This window comes from Gossypium hirsutum, chromosome D10 (genome assembly GCF_007990345.1).
Source record: "Gossypium hirsutum isolate 1008001.06 chromosome D10, Gossypium_hirsutum_v2.1, whole genome shotgun sequence".
NCBI classification, from domain to species: Eukaryota; Viridiplantae; Streptophyta; class Magnoliopsida; order Malvales; family Malvaceae; genus Gossypium; species Gossypium hirsutum.
The window spans coordinates 65,569,292-65,597,086 of NC_053446.1; the positions used below are offsets into that span (position 1 = coordinate 65,569,292).

Here is a 27,795-nt window from a genome sequence, read left to right on the forward strand (position 1 = left end):
AAGATTCCATCCTACATATTAGTGTCAATAAGCTTGAACTTTATAAAATAAATAATACTAGGATAGCCTTAAAAAAGAAAAAAGGACAATTGCGCGGTAGAAACATGTTTTCATGAGCATTAAAAGAAGTATAGCTTGGCGCCAAAAAATTCGAAATTCATTATGTGTAATAGCGTACATTTGTCTTATATAAAATTTTATCTAATTAATTTAATTAGTTAACTTACAAATTCTTAATTCATTTGAATCCTCGATTCCCATCAACCCAGCTCTATTAAAAATATTTTTTATTCTATTATTAAATTAACTGTTTTTTTAATTAATTTAAAATTATTCAAAAGCAACTTTCTTTAAAATAACAAGCACGCGGAGTTGAAAGATGCAGCAATGATTTTAAAACAGTAAGTCTTCACTCATTCTAGTAAACACTGTAAGTGGGCTTAAGCTCTTTCCATTGTTCACTCTATTTATTTACTTATTTATTTTTTAAATATTTAAGTGAACGTATTAATTTTGAGTGGCGTTTATTTAAAAGTTTAAATTAACATTTAAAAAAAAAAAAGGAACATCGATTTATTGATTATGTCAAGATTGATGATCATTTACATTGAATTGCTTTTAACACTAAAGGGATTGATTTTTAAAGCAATAACTGATTTGGAGGTCATTTGGACAAAAGAAACGTGGTTTGATGATACAGTTAAGAGTGTTTTTATTTTTATTTTTTGTCTTTTAATCATTTGAAAATAATCTTATGATATCTCATTATAATAAGATCTTATATTATTGGTGTATTTTTTACCAACCGAAAAAATTAATGGGGTAAACTCAAGTCACAGATTCATTGGTTGAAGTGAGTTCGTTCATATTTGATTTAAGATTTCGACCCACAAAGTACACCTATATAATAGTGTTAGTAAGCTTCAACTCTATAAAATAAATAATAATAGGATAAAATAGGTACATGTTTTCATGAGCATTAAAAAAAGTATAGGTAGCTTTGGCACTAGAAAGGCAGACCAAGTTCGAGATTTACTGTGTGTGATAACTTACATTTATCATTAATTTGGTTAGTTGGCTTTAGTATACAAACGCTTAATCCATTTGTATTGTAATAATTCAATTCTATCTGGTGTTTTTTTTGGACAATTCATCTCTACCGTAACAATTTAATATTTATGATTACTTGAATATATATTTATATATTTATATTTACATTATACTTTACTTATAACACTTTCAATATATATTAGAAATAGTAACTAATTTTAAATTGTAATAGATTTCGAGATTTGTGATTGATTCTTAATTAGTTTAATTTGAATAAGATTAATTTTAAATTGATTCGAATTATTTTAAATTTATTTGATTTTGGGTTTTGATTATTTTAAATTTTGGGATTAAGTTAATTATGGGGACAGATACACATTCTTGTCTGTTCCTAGATTCCCATGGACCAACCATTGCAGCTCTATTAAAAATATTTTTGAACTGATAAAAAAATATTTTTTATTATATTATTAAGTTAAATTTAAAAAAAAAATTAATTTAAAATTATTCAAATGCAACTTTCTTTAAAATAATAAGCACGCGGAGGTGAAAGATTCAATTTTCTGCTTTCTGTATAAACAAAGCAGCGACGAACGTTAAAACAGTAAGTCCTCACTCATTCTAGTAAACACTCTAAGTGGGCTTGAGCTCTTTCCATTCCTCTTTTGTCATGGATGAAAGGTTGAGAACAGCAGCTCGTACAGGAAATGTTAGTGATCTATACAGTTTAATTGAAATAGATGGAAATGCTTTGAAGCAATTTGACGAGGAGGAGTTCGTCGAAACTCCCTTACACATTGCTGCAGAAGAAGGATATTGCATTAGGTTTGCAATGGAAATGATGAGCTTAAAGCCATCATTTGCTAGCAAGCTAAACAAACAAGGCTTGACCCCACTTCACCTTGCAGTTACAAAAGGGCATACAAGTATGGTTCTACGTTTCTTGGAAATTAATAAAGATCTAGCTCGTGTCAAAGGAAAGAATGGCAAGACACCTTTGCACATCATAACTGAAGTTGGGAACCATAATGGTCTGTTGGATAGAGTTCTAGAGATTTGTCCTCAATCGATTCGAGACGTTACAGTTGAGAATCGTAATGCTTTGCATATTGCCGTCAAAAACGACAGACTGGATGTTCTTCGAGTCCTACTTCAAACACTTAGGAAGACAGACTGCTATCGTGATGTGGTGAACCAAAAAGATCAAGATGGGAACACTGCACTGCACTTAGCTGCTTTTCATAATCAACCCGAGGTTAGACTCATCTAGTTCAATACAGCTTCTTTTTAATCTTTATAGACATAGATTGTTGTTCTTTTATATCTCAAGCTATCAATGAAACAGATGCTTAAACTATTATTGAACTGCAACGCCGATCAGCACGCTACCAATCAAGCTGGTTTGATGGCATTGGATATTGCAGACCAGAATCATAATGAAGACAGTATTACTGTTCTACGTGGTTGCTTTATTCCAGGAGTTTCAAACTTTAAACATAAGTTGGAGAAACAAGTGAGAAAAGCATCATCTCTAATCTCTCACGAGATAGATAATATATCAGGCGAGGACCGCAATGCCTTACTAGTAATTTTAGGGTTGCTTCTAACTGCAACCTTCCAAGCTAGTCTTAGCCCACCTGGTGGTGTTTGGCAGGGAGATAACACTTCAAAGTCCGAAGGGTCATATGATGAGATGGCGTTGGGTAAATCAATCTTAGATGAATTTAATTTTCTTTTTTACTATATTCCAACTTATCTTGTCTTCATCGTAACCTTTTTCTTAACATTAGCCTTGCTTAAACCTTATCCCCATTGTTTCAGAACAGCACTACAAGTCTTACTTGCTTTCTTCGCAATGTCCTTCGACCTATCAGTAAGTTTCATAGCGCCAACCAGGTTCACAACTAGTGTTATGGCTGTGTTTTCGGTTTTGGTTTTTATTTTAACGGTGCTCATGGTTTCCACTTCTCGAGTGTCAAAACTTAGTGTTGCAATTCTGGGATGTCGGTTATCCGCTTCATTTGCGTTGCATTATTATATGAAAAGTTCAGTTTTACCAAATGTAATTCAGGGAGTTTGGTTATTCCTTTTCCTACATGATGAATTCTGGAAAGGAACTATTCTAGTTGCAGCATACTGTTTAGCCATGAGCACGCTTACACGGGATTTTACGTATTGTATTGTCTTTGGGTGCTGGTTTTCCTTTTTTCTATTTAGAGTCTGTCTAAACCGGTTTCTTATTCATAGAGTGTAGCTATCTTTGTACCAAAGAGAATAATCAAAACAATGTTCATCTCAATCCCTTTTGTCTCCTTTGATTCATCAATGTTATTTTGATTGGATTTTTGTTGTGGGATTCGTTGTAGCTAAACCTAATCTTGAGCCACGTCAGGTGAATATAAAATTTTAGAATATTTTTTAGACTTAGATAATGAATACTAAACCCGAGGTCGAACCAGTCCGCCTGTATTAAACTTTTTTTATATAAAAACATGTTTAAAAAATATAATCAAATATACTAAAAATATTAAAATATATGTTTCCCAACAATTTAAAAACACATTAAAAAAAAAGGTCATTATACTTAAATAACACTCAGATAGTTACAACTTAAGAAGCAAATGCCTCTAAAATATTAGCAAAATTTATAATAAAATAAGAATTATACAATATCCAAATAATAACAACGAAATATTAACAATATAATATTGGCAGCCAACAACAACAAAACAATGAAAATTTTTGGAAATTTTGGGTTGGGCCCAAGCCAAAAAGTATTGCCCGAAGCCGAGCCCTTTTTTGTCCAAGCACATTTTTCTGGCATATATTTTTGCCCAATCCCTCCTACTTTTCGAGTGGGCCTTTGGACTTGGATAGGTGACCGACCCATGATCATGTCTAAATATAGTCCATAAAAGTGATTTCTCGTGTACTCAACTTTGCCTCGATTTATTTATTTCTTCCTTTTAAAAAATCTCCTTAATTAATTTTCAATCTTGGAGATTTATTGAAAAAAAAGTAATAAAAGAGTTAATTTACTGTTGATGTTGGAAAGTGGAGTGAAAAAGGAGTTTTAAAAAGTACTTTTGAAAAGTTTATTGGTGTATTCTATTACTATCAAACAATATTTTTTCGAATTTTGACATGGCTTGATCAGATAATTATAGTATCTTTATTTTTATCTTTTAATCGCAACTGTTGATTTAAAAATAATCTCACAAGATCCCACTATAATAAGATCTTATTTTAAACTTTATTGGTAAACTCTTTACCAATAAAAAAACAATGGAGTTAACTCAAGCAATAGGTCCATTGGTTGAAGTGAGTTCATTCATATCATGGTTCGATCCACAAGTTCACCTATATATTAGTGTGTGCGTACGTTGGTGTGTAAGTTTAAGCTTGTATTATATGAAAATAATAATGTGATAATTTTATAAAGGAAAGACAATTGCATTAGAGAAAAATGTTTTAATGAACATTAAAAAAGTATGGGTAGTCATTATATGTGCTTATGGGTCAAGCCTATGTAAGGTATTTAGATAACTTTTTTTAAGTATAGGCTCGATCGGGAAAATGGATTTATTTTATTGTCTAAGCCCGGCCTAATTTAATAATAGTAAACCTGGGCCTGACCTGACCCACCCATATTTGATTTGTTTAGATTAATTTTTATTTAAAAATAAATTTTAGAAAAATATAATACACTAAATGCACTAAAAAAAAGAGGTTAAAATAAAAGTTTTCTAACACATTAAAAAGTATTTATATTAAAAAACACTACCATAAATATAATAAATCTTTTATTATATTAAAAACACAAATAAATATAATAAATATTATATTATATTAAATATAAATGTTAAATTTTATATTTTAAATTAAGTTATTTGGTTGGATATATATATTTTTAGATCTTGGCAATGAGTTTGTTCACTTCCTTTTTCTAGTATTTTCTATTGCTGGTAGTGAGCTCATTTTTCCTTTTGGTTTTAAAAAAGAAAATATATAGTGGGTTTTTCTTCATTTTCACTTTATTTATTTTTTCTTTTTTAGAAAAAAAAAATCATTTTAGTGAACGTATTAATTTTGAGTGGCATCTATTTAAAAGTTTAAATTAACATTGAAATAAGGAAGAAAAAATGACTTCAGTCTATAGTTGATTATGTCAAGATTATTGTTCATCATGTTATTTGCATTGAAAATTTTGAGTTTAATTTTTAATTAATTCAATCGATTTTAATACTTTAAATGGTTTTCAACACTAAAAATATTAATTTTTTTTTAAAAAGTGACATATTAAGTAACTCATTTAACAAGATTGAAGTCATCAGTACAATTTTAGTACTGTTTTTGATGTTGTTTGATTAGATACTTACGTATCCTGATTTCTATTTTTTAACCACCTTATTTATTTAAAAAAGATTTCATAAGATCCCACCATAGTAAGATCTTATTTTAAACTCTATTGATAAACTCTTTACCAATTGAAAAATCAATGGGGTCAACCCAAGTCGTAAGCCCATTGATTGAAGTGAGTTCATTTATGCTCGATATCAAGGCTCAAATCCACAAGTTCACATATTAGAAGCGTGTGCGTACATAGGTGTGTAAGTTTAAACTTGTAGTGTATAAAAATAATAATGGAATAATTCTGAATGAAAAACAATTGCATTCGAGATGTATGTTTTCGTGAGCATTAAAAAAGTGTAGTTAATCATGTTAATAGGCTTTTGCTTTAGTATGAAAATTTTGGACAAATGCAACTTTCTTTAAAATAATAAGCACGCGGAGTTGAAAGATTCCCTTTTCCGCTTTATTTATGAACAAAAGCAGCAGCGATCTTTAAAATAGTAGTCAACACTGTAAGTGGGCTTTGTTGGAAACGTGATGGGCCGAAAATTTACTTTTTATTACACACTCAATATATTACAATACGAAGATTACAAATATTTTCTCAATGACTAGATAGTCTAGCTGCTGCTAGATTTTAACTCACTCAAGGTTTGCTAACCTTCTCACTCTCACTCACGTTGCTTCTCTTATTTCTTTTTTCTTCTCATTTTTCTTTTTTTTATTACAACACAAGTTCAAGCCTCTATTTATAGGCTGATAAAGTGACAACAAATGTGGCTATTAATCCACTTAATTTCCAGCCACAAAACATCTCAATAATGGAGCACTTTGTATGGCTAAAATTTCAGCACTTTGCATGGCACAAAATTGCTCCACGTCTCATGCTTCTAGATTATGCTTGGAGTGGGTTTGATTTCTAACAGGCTTCAGCTCTTTCAAATTTTCTTTTGTCAATTCATTCTTCCACCTGATATGGATGAAAGGTTGAGAACAGCAGCTCATACAGGAAATGTTAGTGATCTATACAGTTTAATCCAAAGAGATGGAAATGTTTTGAGGCACTTTGATGAGGTGGAGTTTGTCGAAACTCCCTTACACATTGCTGCAGAAGAAGGATGCATTAGGTTTGCAATGGAAATGATGAGCTTGAAGCCATCATTTGCTAGCAAGCTAAGCCAACAAGGCTTGACCCCACTTCACCTTGCAGTTACAAAAGGGCATACAAGTATGGTTCTACGCTTCTTGGAAATTGATAAAGATCTAGTTCGTGTCAAAGGAAAGAATGGTAAGACACCTTTGCACATCATAACTGAAGTTGGGAACCATAATGGTCTGTTGGAGAGATTTCTAGAGATTTGTCCTCAATCGATTCGAGACGTTACAATTGAGAATCGTAATGCTTTGCATATTGCCGTGGAAAACGACAGACTGGATGTTCTTCGAGTCCTACTTCAAACACTTAGGAAGACAGACTACTATCGTGAAGTGGTGAACCAAAAAGATGAAGATGGGAACACTGCACTGCACTTAGCTGCTTTTCATAATCAACCCGAGGTTAGACTCATCTAGTTCAATACAGCTTCTTTTTAATCTTTATAGACATAGATTGTAGTTCTTTTATATCTCAAACTATCAATGAAACAGATGCTTAAACTATTATTGAACTGCAACGCCGATAAGCACGCTACCAATCAAGCTGGTTTGATGGCATTGGATATTGCAGACCAGAATCATAATGAAGACAGTATTACTGTTCTACGTGGTTGCTTTATTCCAGGAGTTTCAAACTTTAAACATAAGTTGGAGAAACAAGTGAGAAAAGCATCATCTCTAATCTCTCACGAGATAGATAATATATCAGGCGAGGACCGCAATGCCTTACTAGTAATTTTAGGGTTGCTTCTAACTGCAACCTTCCAAGCTAGTCTTAGCCCACCTGGTGGTGTTTGGCAGGGAGATAACACTTCAAAGTCCAAAGGGTCATATGATGAGAATGCGTTGGGTAGATCAATCTTAGATGAATTTAGTTTTCTTTTTTTCTATATTCCAACTTATCTTGTCTTCATCGTCACCTTTTTCTTAACATTAGCCTTGCTTAAACCTTATCCCCATTGTTTCAGAACAGCACTTCAAGTCTTACTTGCTTTCTTCGCAATATGCTTCGACCTATCAGTAAGGTTCATAGCGCCAACTGACTTCACAACTAGAGTTATGGCTGTATTTTCGGTTTTGTTTTTTATTTTAACGGTGCTCATGGTTTTCACTTCTCGAGTGTCGAAACTTAGTGTTGCAATTCTGGGATGTTGGCTATCCCCTTCATCTGTGTTGACATATGATGATATAGATCCAGTTTTACCACATGTAATTCAGGGAGTTTGGTTATTCTTTTTCCTATATGATGAATTCTGGAAAGGAACTATTCTAGTTGTAGCATACTGTTTAGCCTTCAGCATGATCAGGGATTTAACGATTTTCCTGGTCTTTGGATGCTGGTTATCCCTTTGTCTATGTAGATTCTGTCTAAACCGGTTTCTTATTCATAAAGTGTAGCTATCTTTGTACCAAAGAGAATAATCAAAACAATGTTCATCTAAATCCCTTTTTGTCTCCTTTGATTCATCAATGTTATTTTGATCAAATTTTAATTGTGGGATTTACATATGGATTGGTTCGGGTCAATATAAAATTTTAAAATTATATTTTAGGTTTGAGTCTATTTTGAAAAATGAACCTAAAATTTTGCTAAAGCTCCGCTTATGTAAAAATATTGAATTTAAAGTTTAGCTCAAACCTACCCGTATTAAAAATAATATTTTTTATATAAAAACAAATTTTAAAAATATAAATGTTTCCAACAATTTCAAATTTCATTTAAAAAAATATTTATATTTAAATAACACTAAGATAATTACAACTTAGCAAGCAAATGCTTATAAGATGGTAGCAAAATTGGTAATAAAACATGAATTATACACTATTTACACAATAGCAATAAAATAGTAGCAATATAATAGCAAAATGGCAACAAAATAACATCAAAATGACAACAAGCAACATCAAAACAATGAAAAAAATTAGGAAAATTCGAGTCGGCCCAGGCCAAAAAATATTGCTCGAGGCCTAACCTATTTAGAAAAATAGCCTTATTTTTTGTCAAAACACATTTTTCTAACTTATATTTTTATCCAAACCCTCCTACTTTTCGGGCAGGACTTTGGGCTTGGGTGAATGACCCAACCCGTGGTCAAGTCTAGTTATAGACTATAAGAGTGATTTCTTGTGGATTCAACTTTGCCTCAATTTGTTTTTTTATCATTTAAAAGAATGTCCATTCAATTCTTTCTGTTAATTTTCAGTCTTGGAGATTTCTCAAAATTTTTTTGTAATAAAAAGGTTAATTTACTATTGAGGTTGGAAAGAGCAACGAAAAAAAGTTTTAAAAAGTGCTTTTGAATAGTTTAATAGTGTTTATTATTACTATCAAAAAGCGCTATCCCAAATTCTAGCGTGACTTGATCAGATAGTTACAATATCCTTATTTTTGTCTTTTAACCACAACTATTGATTTAAAAAGGATCTCATGATATCCTACTATATATAATAAGATCTTATTTTAAACTCTATTGGTAAACTCTTTATATCAACTAAAAAAATCAATGGGGTGAACTCAAACGGTAAGTCCATTGGTTGAAGTGAGTTCATTCATACCTGATATCTCGGTTTGCTCCACAAGTTCACCTATGTAGTAGTGTGTGCGTATGTAGATGTGTAAGTTTAAACTTGTATTATATAAAAATAATAATGGGATAACTTTAAAGGAAATTAGACAATTGCATCTAAGATACATGTTTTCATGAGCATTAAAAAAGTATGGGTAGTCATTTGAGGTGCTCATGGGTCAGGCTTATGTAAGGTTTTTAGATCACTTTTTCAAGTTTGGGCCCGACTCAAAAAATGAACTTATTTTTTTTCCTAACCTTGACCCAGCTTATGAAAAGTAAACCCGAGCTCGGCCTTGTCCATATTTGATTTGTTTAGATTAATATTTATTTAAAATTATTTTTTTTTAAAATATAATACACTAAATGTACTAAAAAAAGGCTAAAATTTTCTAACACATTAAAAAGTATTTATGTTAAAAAAGCACTACTATAAATATAATAAATATTTTATTGTATTAAATATAAATGTTAAAATTTTATATTTTGAGTTGGGTAAGTTGTTTTAGGTCTTGGGCAATGGGCTTAATTGTTATTGTATTAGGGATTTAATATAAATATAAATATAAATATATATAATTATTATTTAACATATATAATCAATATAATATTATTTTGTAACATAATATTCGGGTTGGGCCGGGCTCAGGCCGAAAAAGTCTTGCCCAAGGCTCGACCAATATAGAAAATGGATCTTAAGTTTTACTTAAGACAATTTTTCGAACCTCGTATTTTATGTAAATCCTCCTATTTTTTAGGCGAGCCATCGAGCCTGAGCAAGTGGCCTAGCCCTTGAGCAAATTTAGTAGTCATGTTAATAGGCTTTGGCACCAGAAAAGTAGACCAAGTTTGAAACTCACTACGCATAACTATATGCGTGGTTCTTCGGGCCCTATAGCGTACGTTTGTCATATGTAAGTTTTTGTCCAATTACTATAAATTCTTAATTTATTTGTGTTGTAATAGTTCAATCCTATTTTATAATTTTTCGGACAATCTATTTATACCATAAAAATTTGATATTTATCCTTACTCAAATATATATTTATATTTGTATTTTATGGAGCTGTAATAAAGAGAGGGGTTCATTGCATATGGACAGATAGACATTTTTTTTGTCGCATTTCACACTTATAATTAACAACCCAAAACACAATGAATCCTCGATTCCCATCAACCGACTTTGCAGCTCTGTTGAAATTTTATCTCTATTATATATATATATATATCACAAATTTAAAGAAAATTTTAAATTGATAAGAATATTTTATATTATTAAATTAACTTTAAATAATTTACAATTATTATTTATGTTTATTTTTATTTTATTTAAATATATATTAATTTTATTGATGTATAATAGAATTATTATTTGAATAAAACTATAAGCATCTTAAATATCATTTAATTAATATTTAAATTATGTACTAATTAAAATTTAAGCTTAGCTTTATAAATAGAATTTAGTAGTTAAGTATATTTAATCAAATAGCATCTAAAGAAAATTAATGGTGATGTAAATACTACCCACAAGCTCACGAAAGAGGTATTAATATTGTTAGAAATTAATTATGGAAAGCACGTCTATAGAAGATCGAATCATCAACTAAGGCCTTATATGCCTTACATTAGCATCCTTGGTTCCACTTGGTTAGACTAGTATTCTTACCCTTTGAGACCTGTTAAGGACTTTGGTTCAAACCCCACCAATACCAAAATGATAAAATATTCCTTTGGTGGATCCTAGGCGCTCCCGATAAACTTTATGAACCCTTTGAACTCTCCTTGAAGTTGGGAGACAAAATCTCAAACCTAAACTTGAGGATAGACAACTCGAGAACAACACCAACTGTTCGAGGTTTAAATCTACTGTTCGGAGGACAACATTTCAAAAACTTCTCTCGATAAAAGAGTTGATTCCCCTTAACAATTATAACGTTTAATTTTTTATATTATAAAGATTTAATACCATTGCTATGTCCATTTTTTTATTAATTACCTCTTGACACACATTCCAAAGTTATATAAAGTTATCTCAATATTTAATTCAATGATTGCTTGGTTGATTGAGTTTTTTCGTTGAAGAGTTTAAAATCGAATTCCCTTTCTCCAAAAAAAAAAAATTGGGCTGACCTGGAGGATTGACTTCATTTGGATTTGGATTAAAAAATATTTTTTATTATTTCAAGTCTCGTTTTATGATTGAATTTCTTTTTTAATAATCGAACGTAAGCAGATTTTGTATTTTCTTATTAAATTGAGAGCTAAAACAGGTTTGGAAAGTTGAAATGGTTTTCGGATCCAATGTTCAAGTGTGCAAATTAGGTTATTTTATGAGCATATAGATAATAATAATAATTATCGATTTCTTCGAATAAAATCTCTAAATGTTATCCGTCGAGTATTAATTAGACTTTTAACTATCAAAAGTATTATTCATCAAGAGAGACTTTTGTCTCGGGTGCTTTGCTAACTTAAATGGTATTATATATCTCAACAAGTGATCTATATATTATAAATCAGGAGTTTAAATTTCATCAAAGATAAGACGCTATAGTCAAGCAGATACTCTCGACTCTGAAAACTAAACTTTCAAGACAGTTACTCACGACGAAGCACGAAAGACCATTTTCTCGAAGACAATAAATTTTTTAAACTTTCTAAGCATTTTATTTTTTATAACTTTTTAATTTTATGGTTTCAATATAAATTGTATTTATTAAATGCACGTTTACTATAATCTAATATATACATATTGAATTTGGTCCAGCTTTGCATTGATTATTTAAATGGAAAATTGAATGGAGAAAGCATCTTATTTTCATTTGAACTTAATAGCATATATTTACGCCAAACCCCAATTTCATTAAATTAAATTAAATAGACGCTGGAAATAATTGATTTGGTACGAAAATAACGGCGAAGCTGGCAGCTGACAGGGGCACTGACCGCAAAATGAAAATAATATAAATAAATAGTATAAATATATTCTAAAAATCTATTTTATTGTATATTAAGAATTTAATTTAGTTACGGTCAGCGGCGAAGTTCGCAGCTGGTTTCGTTCTTGATTAATGTCAACGAGTTAAGCGAATATTAATTTAGTTAAGTAATGATGAAAATATTTTCATATTATTAAATAAGTTGTATTATTTTGAATGTGTTTTATCATGTTAAATTTTTTATATAAAAAAATATACACATGATGATAGGATTTAAACTCAAGCCTTTATAGTTAAGAATGACAAAGCCCAACTGCCCGATAAATTTCGAATCAATCCACTTTGAATGGAGCAAACTTTGTTTTTGGAAAAGTAGATGCGAGACGGAGCAAGGTGGATTTTTTCTTTTGTGGTATGGAGCGATTATGACAATTACTTGTCTCATCCCGCCCTACTTCGCTATATGAAATTATCATTTTGTCATTGTATATATAAACTATTAAAAGGGTAAAAATATAATAATATGGATTTCTAGATTCGCCCTAACATCATTATGATAGGGAAGCCTGTGGAATTGATGAAACTTGAAAGAGATGACAATATATCTAAACTAAGTTACATCGAATCCTTTTTCTTCCGAACAATATACTACCTAGAAATAGAATAAGAGAAAGTTTTAGAAAAAAGTAATAATTATAAGTCGATAGATTACGATATAATTAAGTTGCCAACTTTCGCTATTAAAGGCATTGGTTAGTAGTTTGAATGCATCTAATATAGACTAGAAGTTTAAATGTTGTAGGTTGAATTAATGGTTAAATTGATTTAATAAAATCTCATTGAAGTGAATGGTTTTGGGTTTAAATCTTTAATGCCAAAAGGACACAAATTTGAAGTGAAAAAAAAAATATAGTTGTTGACAGGTAAAATCAACCAGGAGGAGGAGATGAATGTGACGGTAGCAATTTACCCTTTGCTAGAGTAGAGAGTCACTGTTTTTGGGGATTGGATCGATGGTTGTTTGGAGGGATTGATCTAGATGGAGTTAAGTGTCTCGATTCTTCTCTCTTACTCACCCTTCTTTGGTGTCTTGGTTAGGCTTATATATGCGGAACAAAGGAGTTCCACACGTCCTATAGGTTCACTAATAGTAAAGTTATATTTTATTTACTTGTTTTATTGTAGTAGTAATGATGTGACGTTTTAGATTAAAGATGTGTTCACTAAGTAAAGGTGGTTTAGCAAAAATGATCTAGCGAGGGTTTTTCTTGTTAAATAAGCCATTAGTCTATTAACTTTACCTATTAAAACCCTTAGTTTTAATTTAGGTTATAGTTTTATTATGGGATTAAAATAAAATTTAAATTTCCACACCGATACTAATATTTGTTTTTGATATTCTTCATGTCCATTGTAATAACCCAATTTTGTCCGGCTCAAACAACAAACAAATAAATAAATAAATGAAATTTCCAATTACAAAGATGTCAGTCCAAATTCACAAGCTCAAATGGCCCAAATAAAAAACCCAAAAGCCCAGGATACAACCAAACCCAATACACTACCCAATTTACAAGCCCAAAGCCTGATAAGCCTAAAAACTTGAACTGTCTGCAGAAAAATCACAAACCCTAGGGTTTCTGCGTGCCGCCGCCTCCACTATGCCAGTGGTTTTGTCACTCGAGGCTTGACACCTCGTCTGCCAATCGCTGCTATCAGCTAGGGACACCTGCAAAAAAGAAAGAACAATGACAGAAGCACAACATGCAAGAAATAACAATAGAAACAGTAGAAAAAAAGTAAAAAAAAAGAGAGTGTAATTTGACTATAAAAGCCACGACTTTTATGTATTGTTTGGACGGAGAAAAACAATCAAGAAAAAATGCAAAAAAAAAGAAGAGCAAAAAGCATTAAAAGAAAAAACGAAGGTGATTTCTCCTGTTATTATTATTTTTATTTTATTTTCAAAGAAATAATAAATAAAAGATAAAAATCAGTTCTTTACCTAAGTCACTTTGTCACGGACTTAGGTTTTTTTCCACGCGATCCGTGCGGCCTTAGGCAGCTTCTTTGCTCAAAAACGCCTAAGTCAGCCTAACTTGCAACGATAAAGGATTCAAGGTAATTCCCTCATTGCTTTCACCAAGAACAGCAGAAGAACGAAGCAAGAACGAACCTTAAAAGATGAACGAAAGACACGGGAAAGCAAGAACACTTAAGAGAAAAGTTTGAGTGAATACTCTCAAAATTCTTATTGATAACTGAATGAATTACAATGAGCAAAGAGATCTCTATTTATAGTTGAGCCTCCCTAAAATCAACGATGTAAATCAAAGTACATCAATGGCTACAATTAAAAGCAGTATACAATTAGAACTCTAAGATTACACAACTAAAAGCTGTATACAATTAGAACTCTAAGATTACATAATCATCTCTTCTTGGATCACTTTCCATATTTATCAGGTTCTTGAGATGGGCTTTTAATCTCCCCAGGCAACGGGCCAGTTTAGTTGGGCCAAACGACCCCCCTCAAATACGTTGGGTCGCATAAGTTTGTCATGGTTGCGTGCTCTTATCCGCAACCCATGACATTCTCCCCACTTGTTCTAGCGACGCCCTCGTCGCATCCTCCTTATGGAACTGGTCAATCTTCCCTGGAACTGCCACAATGCCTCGGCAGGTTCCCAACTTGCTTCACTATCAGGAAGTCCCTTCCATCGAACTAAGTACTCATGCCGTGGTCAGTGGTACTTTTGTCTAATTACCCGATCTGCCTCAATGTTTTGACTTCACGATCGTATGACACCTTTACCCCCATCGGTGCTCGTTCGGACTTGCCTCGATTTGGATCTTCTTGATCCCCATGAAATGGCTTAAGCATGCTTACATGGAAGACCGGTGGACTTTAAGTTTTGCTGGCAACTCAAGCTTGTAGGCCACATTGCCTACTCTCTTCACAACTTTAAACGACACCTCATACCTTCGCACGAGACCTTTGTGCAAGCCAGTATATCGCAAAATCAAGTGTAATTTAGCAAGGACTGAGTCACCCACTTGAAATTGCACATCCCTCCGGTTTTGATCGGCCCACTTCTTGCTACGCTTACTAGCCTTGTGTAAACAAGCTCTAGCCAAGTCATTCTTCTCTTGCCAATCTTTTGCGAATCAATAGGCTGCCAGATTTGGTCTTGTATAATGGGTCACAATAGCGTTGGGTGTGAGTGGCTGTTGACCCGTCACTATTTCAAATGGACTTTGATTCGTGGCCCCACTTCACTGCAAGTTGTATAAAAATTGGGCCACATCCAACAACTTTGGTTAATCTATTTGTGTGGCACTCACGTAGTGTCGAAGATATGCCTCCAACAATGCATTTACTCGTCCAGTTTGCCCATCGGTTTGTGGATGCATGCTCGTGGAGAAGTTCAAATCTGAGCCCATTGACTTGAACAACTCCGTCCAGAACAGGCCCGTAAATCGTCCATCTCGATCATTGATAATAGACAGTGGCACTCCCCAATATTTCACCACGTGTCTAAAGAACAACCGAGCTGCTTCCTCAGCAGGGCTCTCCTTGGTCACCGAAGTAAATGTCGCATACTTTGAAAACCTGTCCACAAAAACAAGAATACTAGTAAACCCGTCAGACTTAGGCAAACCAATAATAAAATCCATGGATAAACTCTCCCATGACCTTTCCGGAACTGGCAAGGGTTGAACCAAACCGGCTGGAGTCTTTAACTCAACCTTGTCTTGTTGGCACACTGGACAAGTTTTTACATAGGTTTTCACATCAGCACCCATGTGAGGCCAGTAATAACGATCCTCCAAAAGGGCCATAGTGCGATGCATCCCTGGATTGCCGGCCCATTTCGAGTCATGACACTCCTTCATGACTTCCTTACGGAGTTTCCCATAATAGGGCACATAGAGGCGGTGCCCATGAGTGTATAACAGCTCCTAATCAAGCTAAAATCTTCTCGTTTTTCCCTCCTTGGCAAGCTCAATCAAATTTTTGGCTGTCGGATCATGGGACAATCCCTCTCGAATGCGTTCTAACAAAGAACCATCAGGTTGACTAATTACTGCAAATTCCATCTTTCGATTGAGTGCATCAGCCACAATGTTGGCACTTCCTGGTTTATATTCCATTGTAAAATCAAACTCTGCTAGTAAAACCTGCCAAAGAGCCTGCTTGGGAGATAACTTTTTCTGGGTTAGAAAATAACTATTGGTAACATTATCGGTAAGAACCACGAACCTGAAATCCAATAGATAATGTCTCCATGTGCGCAAGCAGTGTACTACCGCAGTAATCTTTTTCTCTTGGACCGTATATCTGCGGTATATCTCATTAAGCTTTCGCCTCTTGAAAGTAATTAGGTGTCCATCTTGCATCAGTACTCCCCCAATAGCATAATCTGATGCATCCGTGCGTACCTCATAAGGCTTCGCAAAATCTGGTAAGGCAAGTACGGGTTCCTTCGTCATTTCTTGCTTCAATTTATTAAAGGCCTTCTCACATTCCGGATTCCAATCCCATATCTTCCTTTTTTTCAACATGTCCGTCAAGGGAGTGGTAATTCTAGAGTAGCCTTCGACAAAGCGTCGATAGTAATTTGCCAACCCAAGGAAAGATCTCAACTCCGTTACCTTGGTTAGAGGCTCCCACTCTGAAATGGCTCGAACCTTGCTCTTATCCATTTGGATCTTACCACCTCCCACAATGTGGCCTAGGAATGACACCTCTTGTTGGAAAATGAGCATATCTCCTCATTGATGAACAACTCATTTTCCCTCAAAGTTTGGAACACCTCCCTCAAGTGTCTCATGTGCTCTTCAAGAGACTTGCTATACACCACAATATCATCAAGGTAAACAACCACAAAACAATCAAGAAATGGTTGAAGTACCTTATTCATTAGGGTGCAGAATGTAGCTGGGGCATTCGTGAGTTCGAAAGGCATCACAAGGAATTCATACGAATCTTACCGTGTCACACAAGCTGTCTTTGGTTCATCCCCCTCGGCTATCCGAACTTGATGATACCCCGATCTCAGATCTAACTTAGTAAACCATCTTGCACTACCAAGCTGATCAAACAAATTTGCAATAAGAGGAACATGGTACATAGTCTTCACAGTGATATTGTTTAGAGCTCTATAATCGATGCACATTCTTAAGGACCCATCATGTTTTTTTTAGAACAACACTGGCGCACCGTATGTGGATTAGATGGTCTAATGAATCTCGCATCCAAAAGTTCCTTCAATTGTTTCCGCAACTCTAATTCTGGCGGAGACATACGATAGGGGGCCCTTGCTGGCGGTACCACATTGGACACTAACTCGATTTTATGGTCCACCTCCCTCTTGGGTGGCAAACTTTTAGGAAACTGTTCAGGCATTACATCTCGAGATGATTGCAACAATTGACCCACTTCTTTCGAGGTCTCACTAACAGACTCAGCGGTCTCTTCGATCTTCAATGTGGCTAAATATGAGACTTCATTTCTATGTACACCTTTAGCAAACTGACTTGCTGACAGTGTTTTTCCCTCAAAGCTTCTTTTCATTCTCACTTTCACAATGCATTGATGTTTCGCGTCCGAAATCACCATGTAATTGCTCGAAGGGGCAATAAGAGCATTAACCTGATCAAGGAAGCTTAGTCCAACCACAAAATCATAATCATCAAGTGGTATTACCTTAATGGATACCTTCCCCGACCATTTACCGAGCTGAAGATCCACTCCCTTTGCAACCCCCTAGATTAGAACACTTTCTGAGTTCACTGTATTGATCTGACCCACTTCATTATCTATCTTGAGGCCCAGTTTACCAGCAGCCTCCTTAGATATGAACAAATCAAAAGCGCCTGTGTCAACGAGGGCATTCAATTTTCTACCGGCCATAATAATATCTACAAACATCAAACCATGGCTCATTCTATCTTTGACACCCCCTAGTATCGAACCAAGATTGTTATCCTCCACATCGGACTCCCCCTTTGCTTTCATAGTCGTGAGAGCGGCCTTCTTTGGGTAGCCATTGATCATATGTGGACCATCACAGTGAAAGTAACTTATAGGCCCACTCTTTCTCTTGTCCCAAGGCTTCTTACCATTGCCGTTCCTAGTGGGCCTTTCTTTATCTCCCCCACTATTACCCTTTTGATTAAATCTGGGATTAGAATAATTGGGATTATCTTTCTTCCCTCTAAATTCAGCAAGCGATTCTGTTACTGACATAGCCTTGGTGAGTTCTTGAACTCCTCGGCGTTGCAACTCTTACTTCGCCCACAGTTTTAATCCGTCCATGAAGGAAAAGAATGTCTCTTTCTCCCCCATATCTGAGATTTGGAGCATAAGTTCACTAAACTTCTGCACATACTCCATCACAGTGCCTTGTTGCGCAAGTCGACGCAACTTTACCCGAGCCTCATCCTTAGCATACTCTGGGTAAAACTATGCTTTGAACTCACATTGAAACTCCTCCCATGTTTCGATTTCGGTCCCACTATGTTTCACATCAGTGGACTGACGACGCCACCACAACAAATAACCGTCAGATAAATATATCGCAGCAGTAGTTACCTTAGTAACATCCTTTATGATACATTTGGCACAGAAGTATTGCTCGATTCCCCATAAAAAGTTGTCCACATCTCTTGCGGACCTTGTTCCCTTGAACTCCTTGGGCTTGGGAACATCAATATTGGGCTTGGGTACGACAACAACTAACCCACCATTGCCCAAAGCAGCCTTGTAGATTGTGAGTTCACCCTTGAGCTCCGCAATCTCCCCTTTCAAGGCCGCCACCATAGCCTCAATGGCATCATCTCTACCAGTCGTTCCATATTATCCGTCACATACACTTTGAGTTGCTCCTGCATGGACTGCAATCCATCATGGAGCTTATCATCGACATCATCAATCCTCTCCTTGATATCCCCCATGGAATTCTCGAGAGTGACGACACGATCCTCTAAAGCTAACAATATGTCCCTCGAGCGACTAGCTTTTCTTGCCCTCCTACGGGTCTCTATTCACTTAACTTCTTTCGACATCTTTCAACGGTGGCTTCAAACCTTGGCTCGGATACCAGCTGTCACGGGCTTAGGTTTTTTTCCACACGATCCGTGTAGCCTTAGGTAGCTTCTTTGCTAAAAAATGCTTAAGTCATCCTAACTTGCAATGATAAATGATTCAAGGTAATTCCCTCACTGCTTTCACCAAGAACAGCAGAAGAACGAAGCAAGAACAAACCTTGAAAGATGAACGAAAGCCACGGGAAAGTAAGAACACTTGAGAGAAAAGTTTGAGTGAATACTCTCAAAATTCTTATTGATAACTGAATGAATTACAATGAGCAAAGAGGTCTCTATTTATAGTTGAGCCTCCCTAAAATCAACGGTGTAAATCAAAGTACATCAATGGCTACAATTAAAAGCTGTATCCAATTAGAACTCTAAGATTACACAATTAAAAGCTGTATACAATTAGAACTCTAAGATTACATAATCATCTCTTCTTGGATCACTTTCCATATTTATCAGGCTCTTGAGATGGGCTTTTTAATCTCTCCAGGCAACGGGCCAGTTTGGTTGGGCCAAATGACCTCCCTCAAATACGTTGCGTCGCACAAGTTTGTCATGGTTGCGTGCTCCCATCCCCAACCCATGACAACTTCACATCTCCTTGTTCTCGAAGGCTTTCTTTGACGTCAAGTTCGGCCTAGGCTTCGACAGAGTAGGGCCCGAACGGCATGAAACAAGTCGAGGGTCTCTTTTTTTATTCTTTTGCTGATAGAAGGCATTGCCTTCAGGTTAGGGCTCAAAAGGGTTTAAATTTTTTTTAAAAAGAGAAAAAAAATAAAAAATGGGACTTTTTCAGCCACCGGAGGCGATGGTCACTGTCGTCGATGATTGATGGCCACGGTGGACCACGACGGGGAGACGACGACCCTATTGCCAAACCTTGGGGTGTGTTTCAAAAAAATAGGGAAAATGAGTTTTTTTTTAAACATAGTTGAAATAATTTTTTTCTGAAATTTTTTACTTTTATAGGCCCCTAAAACGGTGTCGTTTTGGGACTGGCCTCAAACGCCCAAAATGGCATCGTTTTAAAGCTAACCCGATTTCCTGGTATGATCTGCGCGTTTTAGCGACTAGGGTATAATTTCTACCCTAGTCCTTCCGCTTTTTAGGCGGTTTTCAATCTAGTCCTATTTCTTTTTTTCCTTTTTTTAATTAAATAAGGAGCAATTTTATTTTCGAGAATTCGGAATGTCCTGTCCTAACTTACGGGACATGACCTTTTCGTTTTGATTATCTCGAAATAAGAGGGTTTCTTATATAAATTTTAATTTAACTAAATAATTTTAATTAAAATTCGTGCAAGAAGGGATCGTAGTTTAAATTTTATTTTCAACTGCCGACATCAAAACATCAAGTAATTAACTAGGTACCAATTATTTCATTGAGATTCAATTACTTACAACATAATAAAAATTATGTTTGAAAAATCCTATTTTTATTAGGTTGATTGGTGAGAATTGTTGATACATGTAGTGAAGTTAGGGACCTTAAACTTTATGCCTTAAAAAGGATGATTTTGCTTTTGGAACCCCCCTTTTACTTTTTTTTGGGTTGGGTTAAAGAAAAAAACTTTGCTTAATTAGTAGTTAAAATTGATGACTTAATTCAAAGTTGAAAATTATGTTATACCATTAGACCTTAGATGCTCATACTAAACAAGGGAAAGATTTTATTTCACATCATATTAACTTGCAATTTGTAGTAATTACCATTTCTAGAGTTAATTAATTTGATTTCTCTCCTCAGCAACCTTTTTGCTTTTTCATAATCCTTAATTAACTAAGAAACATTATATATATTGGAGTATATCTCGTTTTTTTTTTGTCAAACTAGAATCAGAATCGATATTGTGACGATGTGACAGAAGACATCACCATGACGGTGTCTTGACAAGAAGACATATAACGTCACAACGACGCAACGTGTTCTCCACATAAATGAGTTTATTCTCTTAGTTAAATTATGTTATTTTATCCTAGTTGAACTCTAATTACTCCAAAGATACTTCAGTCAAATTAATCTTATAATTTTAGTCTATAAATAGGCCATAACAACCATAAAATAGGTGATCATAACGCAACATTCGGGATTAGTGTTTGTTTTAGAATTTTTTTCATCTTGTACTCTTTGATTATTTGCTCATTAGTGAAGTCTTCTTTTTCCCGTGATTTTTTCCTTTTTATTGAAGGAGTTTTTCCACGTAAATATTTGTGCCCAATTTTCTATATACGTTCTTGTTCGTCGTTAATTCGAGTCTATCTCCAACATATTACATATATATATACTAATTTAAAACTCATGATTGAATTTAGCGTTGCAAGTAAATTGAATGTTAACTCGATTGAAAAATATTAAAAATTTATTTTTTTAAATTACTCTCTAATACACCATTTGATATTTTTTTTCTAATAATGGTATTTATGTTTTTCTATTCAATGTGGTATCTACATTTGACAAAAATTATATATTTTAGTACCTGAAAATAACAATATTAATTTTTTAATTATTTAAATCAAATTTTAGGAGTGATTTGATAAAAATTATTACTTAAAAAAACATATGTAAACTTCATAACGTTTAACATTTTGGCAAAAGTTATTAGAATTTACCATCCCAGAAAATTTTGCTCGAATTAAGTAAAGGCATGTGTAATAAGTATTGCTCGAATTTAGAGTCTGTAATCGTATTCATTGAGCGTGGAGTATATGATACATTTATGTGTCAATTCCTTACTAATTGTTCTCTGATGATTCACACCAAATTCAACCCAACCTCCTCGGATTGACCACTAATTATATTCATTGCAACTAAGCTGTCACTCTCCACCATTAGTTGTTTTATTCATCTCCTTCATGCTATATCCAAACCATCCATGATAACTCAAAGCTCTACATCAACTACAGAACATATACCAATATTTCTACTATACTCAGTAATCCATTTACCTTTGTGGTCTTGAAACAACCCACCAACTGAGGTTGTACCTGTCAATAAGTGCTTAGTGTTGACTGTAAACTCATTTCCATACTTCAACAAGAAAATATACAAGGATATTTATAGGCAGTACGTTAGCAGTAATATATCAGCTAGCAGTGGTTATTAACAGAATAACAGAATAACAACTGCCTAACAACTAACAGATTCTTTATTCCTAACATGGCCCATGCATCTTGACTTCCTTCGTTCCTGTATGAGATTTGTTCTTGCTGCTATATATCACGACTTTCCATGGGAATTACTTGAAGTTTCTTTCTGAATTTTTCAAACTGCCCTGCTGATAATGGTTTGGTCAAAACATCGGCCACTTGCTCTTGGCCAGAGACGTGACCAACTTGCAGCAAGCCATTCACCACCTTTTCCCTTACAAAAATAAGTCTAGCTCTACGTGTTTGAACTTAGAATGCATGACCGGATTGTTTGCTACAGCAATGGCAGCAGAACTGTCACACCAAACCAATGTCTTGCTACGAACCTCAATACCAAGTTCTATCAGCAACGATCGAATCCATGCTATTTCTGCAGTAACATGAGCTAAGCTGCGATATTCGGCCTCTGCTGTGGATCTCGATACTACTTTTTGCTTCCTGGAGCTCCAAGAGATTGGATTCCCACCGAAGAAAACACAAAACCCCGATGTTGATCGTCTGTCATCAATGTCTGAACCCCAACTTGCATCAGAGTAGCCCTCAAGAGGAAGTTTGGAGTTGCGAGTGAACTGTAGTCCATAATCTAGTGTCCCTCGTAGGTATATCAGAATCCATTTTATAGCTTTGAAGTGTGTATCGAGAGGATTGTGCATGTATTGACATACCTTGTTGACTGAAAACGCAATATCTGGTCTTGTTATGACCACATACTGTAGGGCTCCCACAATACTCCTGAACATACTCTCATTTTCTATTGGATCCCCTTCATTAACCGTCAATTTACATGTAGTTACCATTGGCGTAGGAGAGGGATTGGATGTGTCCATGGAAGCTCGTCGAAGTAGCTCCAGCATGTACTTCTTCTGGCTGAGAAAAACGCCACTCGAAGTGTATGTTACTTCGATCCCAAGAAAGTAATTTAGAGGACCCAAATCTTTCAAGGAAAATTGAACATCAAGACTTTTTACAAACTCGTCTATAGCAGAAGAGTTAGTGCCTGTAATTATTATATCATCAACATATATGAGAACATAAAGCACTTGAGATCCTTCTTGTCGAATGAAAAGGGAACTATCAGCCTTAGATGCAATAAAATTAGTAGCTACCAGGAAGTCTCGTAGCTTCTGAAACCACGCACGAGGGGCCTGTTTTAACCCATAGAGTGCCTTTCGCAACCTGCAAATAAGAGGTCTCCCATCAGCCGAGTGTTGCTCAAACCCTAGTGGTTGAGTCATATATATTTCTTCATCCAGGTCTCCATTCAGAAACGCATTGTTCACATCGATTTGTCTGAGATGCCACCCTCGAGATACTGCGAGAGACAAGATCACTCTGATCATCGTTGGCTTGATCACTGGACAGAAGGTCTCGAAAAAATCAACGCCTGTTTCCTGTAAATAACCTTTGACCACCAACCGACCCTTGTAGCGAGCGACTATCCCATCAACATGACGTTTAACTCTGAAGATCCATTTGCACCCTACTGCTCGACGCCCTTCAGGTAACGTGACAAGGTCCCACGTTTTGTTTGCCAGCAATGCTTGATACTCAGCATGTGCTGCTGCAGTCCAAGCGGTGCTTTTGAACGCCTCATCAATCGTGATTGGTTCCTTCTCTTCAACAATAGTGGAAAAGACTTTAGGCTTGAAGATTCCATTCTTTGACCGAGTGCACATGGGGTGTCTGTTGGTAGTAGGGAATACCTGTACAGCAGATGGAGACATGGTTGAGTCGACCACATTATCCGAACCCCTGTGGACAGACCTAGAACTGGGGGACTGATGACACCGTAAAGACTGTGTGGGAGCTTCAGGTGCATGCACTGGTATTGAGACCAACGGGTCACTCGAGGGAACTATCGGGATAACAGATTGGTGACGACAGAACCTGGCACTCGTGTCAATCCTTGACGAGACAAACCCATTCTGAAACGGAAATAGTGTCTCATTGAACACCACATGTCTTGAGACATAAATTCGGCCATCTGGAGCCAGACATCTGTACCCCTTCTGGTTAGAACTTAATCCAAGAAATACGCACTGTTGTGACCGAAACTGGAGCTTATGTTACTGAAAAGGTCGGAGGTATGGAAAACAAGCGCTCCCGAAAACCTTCAGCTGAGAGTAGTCTGGTCTAGCTTTAAACAATCTTTCATAGGGAGTTTTGTGCTCCAAGACAGGTGTTGGTAACCTGTTGATAAGATGGACTGCATGCGAGAAGGCAGACAACCAATATTCTAACGGCATTGAAGCACGAGCTAGCAATGCTAGTCCCATATCAACTATGTGACGGTGCCTGCGTTCAGCTACTCCGTTCTGTTCTAACGTGTGCGGGCATATTACCCGATGTTGAATTCCCAGAGTAGTCAGAGTGTTGGTCAAGGATCGATACTCACCCCCTCCATCTGTCTGCAACATTTTGATGGTTGCCCCAAACTGTACTTGAACCATTTTATGAAAATTAAGAAAACAGTGGAAAACTTCATTCTTTGATTTGAGAAAGTACAACCAAGTAAATCTACTGTACATATCTATTAAGGACACATAATAAGCACAACCATTCGAAGTAACATGGGAAGGTCCCAAAACATCCGATACTACTAACTCAAACGGAGCTGAATAAACTATTCGAGAGGTGCTAAACGGCAGTTTGTGAGCCTTGCCCATCTGACAAGGTGTACAGACAGAATGTAGCTTGTCGTGCTTGAATGGAACATCGCAAGACTTTAGAACACGTGCAAGAGTGCTGGGACATGGATGTCCAAGCCTGTCATGCCAGACTTCAACAGATAAGGCCATCTGAACATTGCAGACACTAGGAGACTCGATTCTTTTGGTAGAGAGGAGACGTTGTGAACTGGAAGGAGAAACATCAAATCTATACAAGCCATTATGCATGTGGACCTCCAGTAAGATCATTCCTGTCTGTATGTCCTTCACAAAGCATAGAAAAGGATGAAACTCAAAGTAGACTGCATTATCTCTTGTAAATTGTCCTACAGAAAGTAAATTTTTACAGACAGACGAAACATGCAGTACGTTCTTTAGATGCAACAATCGAGAACCAGCTACAAAAGTTGAAGAACCAGTATTAGCAATGGATACTAACTCACCATTGCCCATGGACACTTTGTTGGTACCTGTATAAGTCGAAGCATTCTGAAGACCATTTACATTTGGAGTAATATGGTTGGTTGCGCTAGAATCTGGGTACCACATCTGATCAGGTACTGAAGATGGTGAGGAGACGGGGCATGCATGACAACAACTCTGAGAGGAACAACAGTTTGTAGGATCACCATGAAATTGATGATAGTTAACAGCCATCACCGAACTTGAATCAGAACCAGCAAAGTTCTCATCAAACCGATGGTAACACGTTTGCACCAAATGTCCTATTTTACCACACAACTGGCATTGTGGTTTAGACCGAGACCACCCTCGACCAGAACCACGAGCACGACCACGAGACCTCCCACGGCCTGGACCCCTTTGTCCACGATTGGTGTCACGATTGGAATCTGAACTTGGTTTCAAAGTTTCAGAATTACTTTGTTGCTTACTGGATACCAGATTTGCTTGTAGTGATGCATCAGATAACTGACTTAACTGACGTTCTTCGCAATCGAGTAGCATTTCAGTGACAAGATCAATATTCAAGGAAGTAGCAGTAGCAAGAACCCGAATAGACTCAAACTCAACGGGAAGGCCGGCCAAGATAACACTGATCTGTTCCTGTTCAGAGACTGGAATCCCAGCAGTAGTTAGATCATCACTTAGAGTCTTGACTTTGGAAAGATAATCTTTGACTGAAAGACTGGCTTTCTTGATCGAATATAAGGCATGCCTCATACTAGATAACTTGATGTTGGACTTAGCACCAAATCGTCTTTCAATGGTAGCCCAAATATCAAAACTGGTTTTAGCTTTGGTTAAGTGTATCAAAATATCATCAGAAACTATGGATAAAAGCCATGATGCCAAGAACTTATCTTGTTTGTGATGAACAATGAACGTTGGATTTGCAACAAGCTGACCATCAGAATCCGAAATTAGCGCAGATGGAGGGATCGTGGTGCCTAGCACAAACCCTTCCAGGCCATACCCTTCGAGGATCAATAACAATTGATGTTTCCATAGCAAGAAGTTCTGACTGCTGAGTTTAATGGTGTCATGCTTGGCAAAGTACTGAACAGAAGTTAAACTTGAACCTCCAGAATCTGACGGATGAATTTCTGCACCATAGTTGCTGGAATGATGCGGCGTACCATCTGCAGGATTACCATCTGTAGCCATGCATACAAACAACGTAGAAGAGAAAAAAATTTTATACCAGAAACACTATGGCTCTTGATACCATGTTGAGTGTAAACTCATTTCCATACTTCAACAAGAAAATATACAAGGATATTTATAGGCAGTACGTTAGCAGTAATATATCAGCTAGCAGTGGTTATTAACAGAATAACAGAATAACAACTGCCTAACAACTAACAGATTCTTTATTCCTAACACTTAGCCCCATTCGTCTTCAGCTTACACCACTCTTTATGCGGTGGTTGCCTGCAAATCCGAGTACTTTCCTAATCATTCTTCAGACACCTTCTTCTGTTGGCCATAGTAATTGATCTCGCAAAAGCTAGAATACCAGCAACCTCAGACGTAACTTCGCGTGTTCCACCATTGAAGATCACATTGTTCCTACGTTTCCGCACACTCCATGCAATAATTCCAAACAAGAATTTCTTCAATTTTCTTAATACCAATATGATTGTATGTTTTCAAAAAGGATAGAGTTAACATTCAAAAAGGATAGAGTTAACACACTATTTAAAATATTGTTAGATTTAGCATCTAATTGTTTAAACATTGCTGAATTTTTTAATAAACCAATCAATTTGTAATTTTCAAAAGATTGTTTTAGAAAAAATAATAATAAATATACAATTTGAATTTTAAATAATAATGTTTTAAATTTTAAACTGATTCCAATTAGGGTTAAAAATTAATTTAAAATATTGTTTTTAAACATAAAATTTTTATTGTAGTGGTTGAAATAGAACGAATTATTGCTTGAAAAATTATTATACCATGAACTAAAACATATAAATACTTTTTAAAACATATTTTTAAAACACATTTATAATAATTAAATGATTTTTAAAATTGTTTATACAAAACCCATTACTGATGTTTAAAGAAATGAAAAAAAATATTAAAATATTGGTTAATAACAAAGAATAATTACAACAATTATTAACAGTTTTTAAAAAAAATAGAAAAAAAACCTTCTAAAATAATAAATTAAATAAACAGTTTTAAATATATTAATGATTTAACATATTATTAGAAAAAAAAATTTAATAAAAAATATATTAACATAAAATAATTTTTTATTAATAGTTATCATTACGTATGATTTATATAATAAAATATAAATCTATATAATTATTTTTTATAAAAAATTACTAATATATTTTAT

The 27,795-nt window shown here is 35.1% G+C and overlaps 3 protein-coding genes across 6 annotated transcripts; 2 read left to right on the plus strand and 1 right to left on the minus strand.

Moving 5' to 3' along the window:
• The first annotated feature begins 1,663 nt into the window (after positions 1–1,663).
• Positions 1,664–3,328, plus strand: LOC107935454 (ankyrin repeat-containing protein BDA1). Its single transcript, XM_016868060.2, has 2 exons — positions 1,664–2,305; positions 2,396–3,328. The coding sequence occupies exons 1-2, from the start codon at positions 1,721–1,723 to the stop codon at positions 3,302–3,304; spliced, it is 1,494 nt and encodes a 497-aa protein (XP_016723549.2). The 5' UTR covers positions 1,664–1,720; the 3' UTR covers positions 3,305–3,328.
• Positions 3,329–6,298: 2,970 nt separating this feature from the next.
• Positions 6,299–8,001, plus strand: LOC107935422 (ankyrin repeat-containing protein BDA1). The gene is made up of 2 exons (XM_016868029.2): positions 6,299–6,960; positions 7,051–8,001. The coding sequence occupies exons 1-2, from the start codon at positions 6,301–6,303 to the stop codon at positions 7,954–7,956; spliced, it is 1,566 nt and encodes a 521-aa protein (XP_016723518.2). The 5' UTR covers positions 6,299–6,300; the 3' UTR covers positions 7,957–8,001.
• A 14,171-nt stretch (positions 8,002–22,172) lies between these two features.
• LOC121222600 (uncharacterized) lies at positions 22,173–27,090 on the minus strand. 4 transcript variants are annotated; one of them, XM_041103688.1, is made up of 2 exons: positions 25,454–27,090; positions 22,173–25,247 (listed from the first exon to the last, which is right to left on the minus strand). In XM_041103688.1, exons 1-2 carry the CDS (start codon positions 26,607–26,609, stop codon positions 25,204–25,206), a joined length of 1,200 nt encoding a protein of 399 aa, XP_040959622.1. In that variant the 5' UTR covers positions 26,610–27,090; the 3' UTR covers positions 22,173–25,203. The 4 variants fall into 4 exon arrangements, with proteins under 4 accessions (XP_040959622.1, XP_040959623.1, XP_040959621.1 ...); XM_041103689.1 differs by having other exon boundaries at positions 25,062–25,238; positions 25,454–26,800; XM_041103687.1 differs by having other exon boundaries at positions 25,062–25,238; positions 25,427–26,800.
• Between the last annotated feature and the right edge of the window lie 705 nt (positions 27,091–27,795).

Excerpts from the sequence above, each read along its gene's own strand:
- LOC107935454 (XM_016868060.2), top strand. The coding sequence starts at position 1,721 with ATGGATGAAAGGTTGAGAACAGCAGCTCGTACAGGAAATGTTAGTGAT. Across the intron at positions 2,306-2,395 it reads CTTTTCATAATCAACCCGAG|ATGCTTAAACTATTATTGAA; the intron begins GTTAGACTCATC and ends TCAATGAAACAG.
- LOC107935422 (XM_016868029.2), top strand. The coding sequence starts at position 6,301 with ATGCTTGGAGTGGGTTTGATTTCTAACAGGCTTCAGCTCTTTCAAATT. Across the intron at positions 6,961-7,050 it reads CTTTTCATAATCAACCCGAG|ATGCTTAAACTATTATTGAA; the intron begins GTTAGACTCATC and ends TCAATGAAACAG.
- LOC121222600 (XM_041103686.1), bottom strand. The coding sequence starts at position 26,609 with ATGGCTACAGATGGTAATCCTGCAGATGGTACGCCGCATCATTCCAGC. Across the intron at positions 25,248-25,426 it reads CAAAGTGTCCATGGGCAATG|GACATACAGACAGGAATGAT; the intron begins GTGAGTTAGTAT and ends TGCTTTGTGAAG.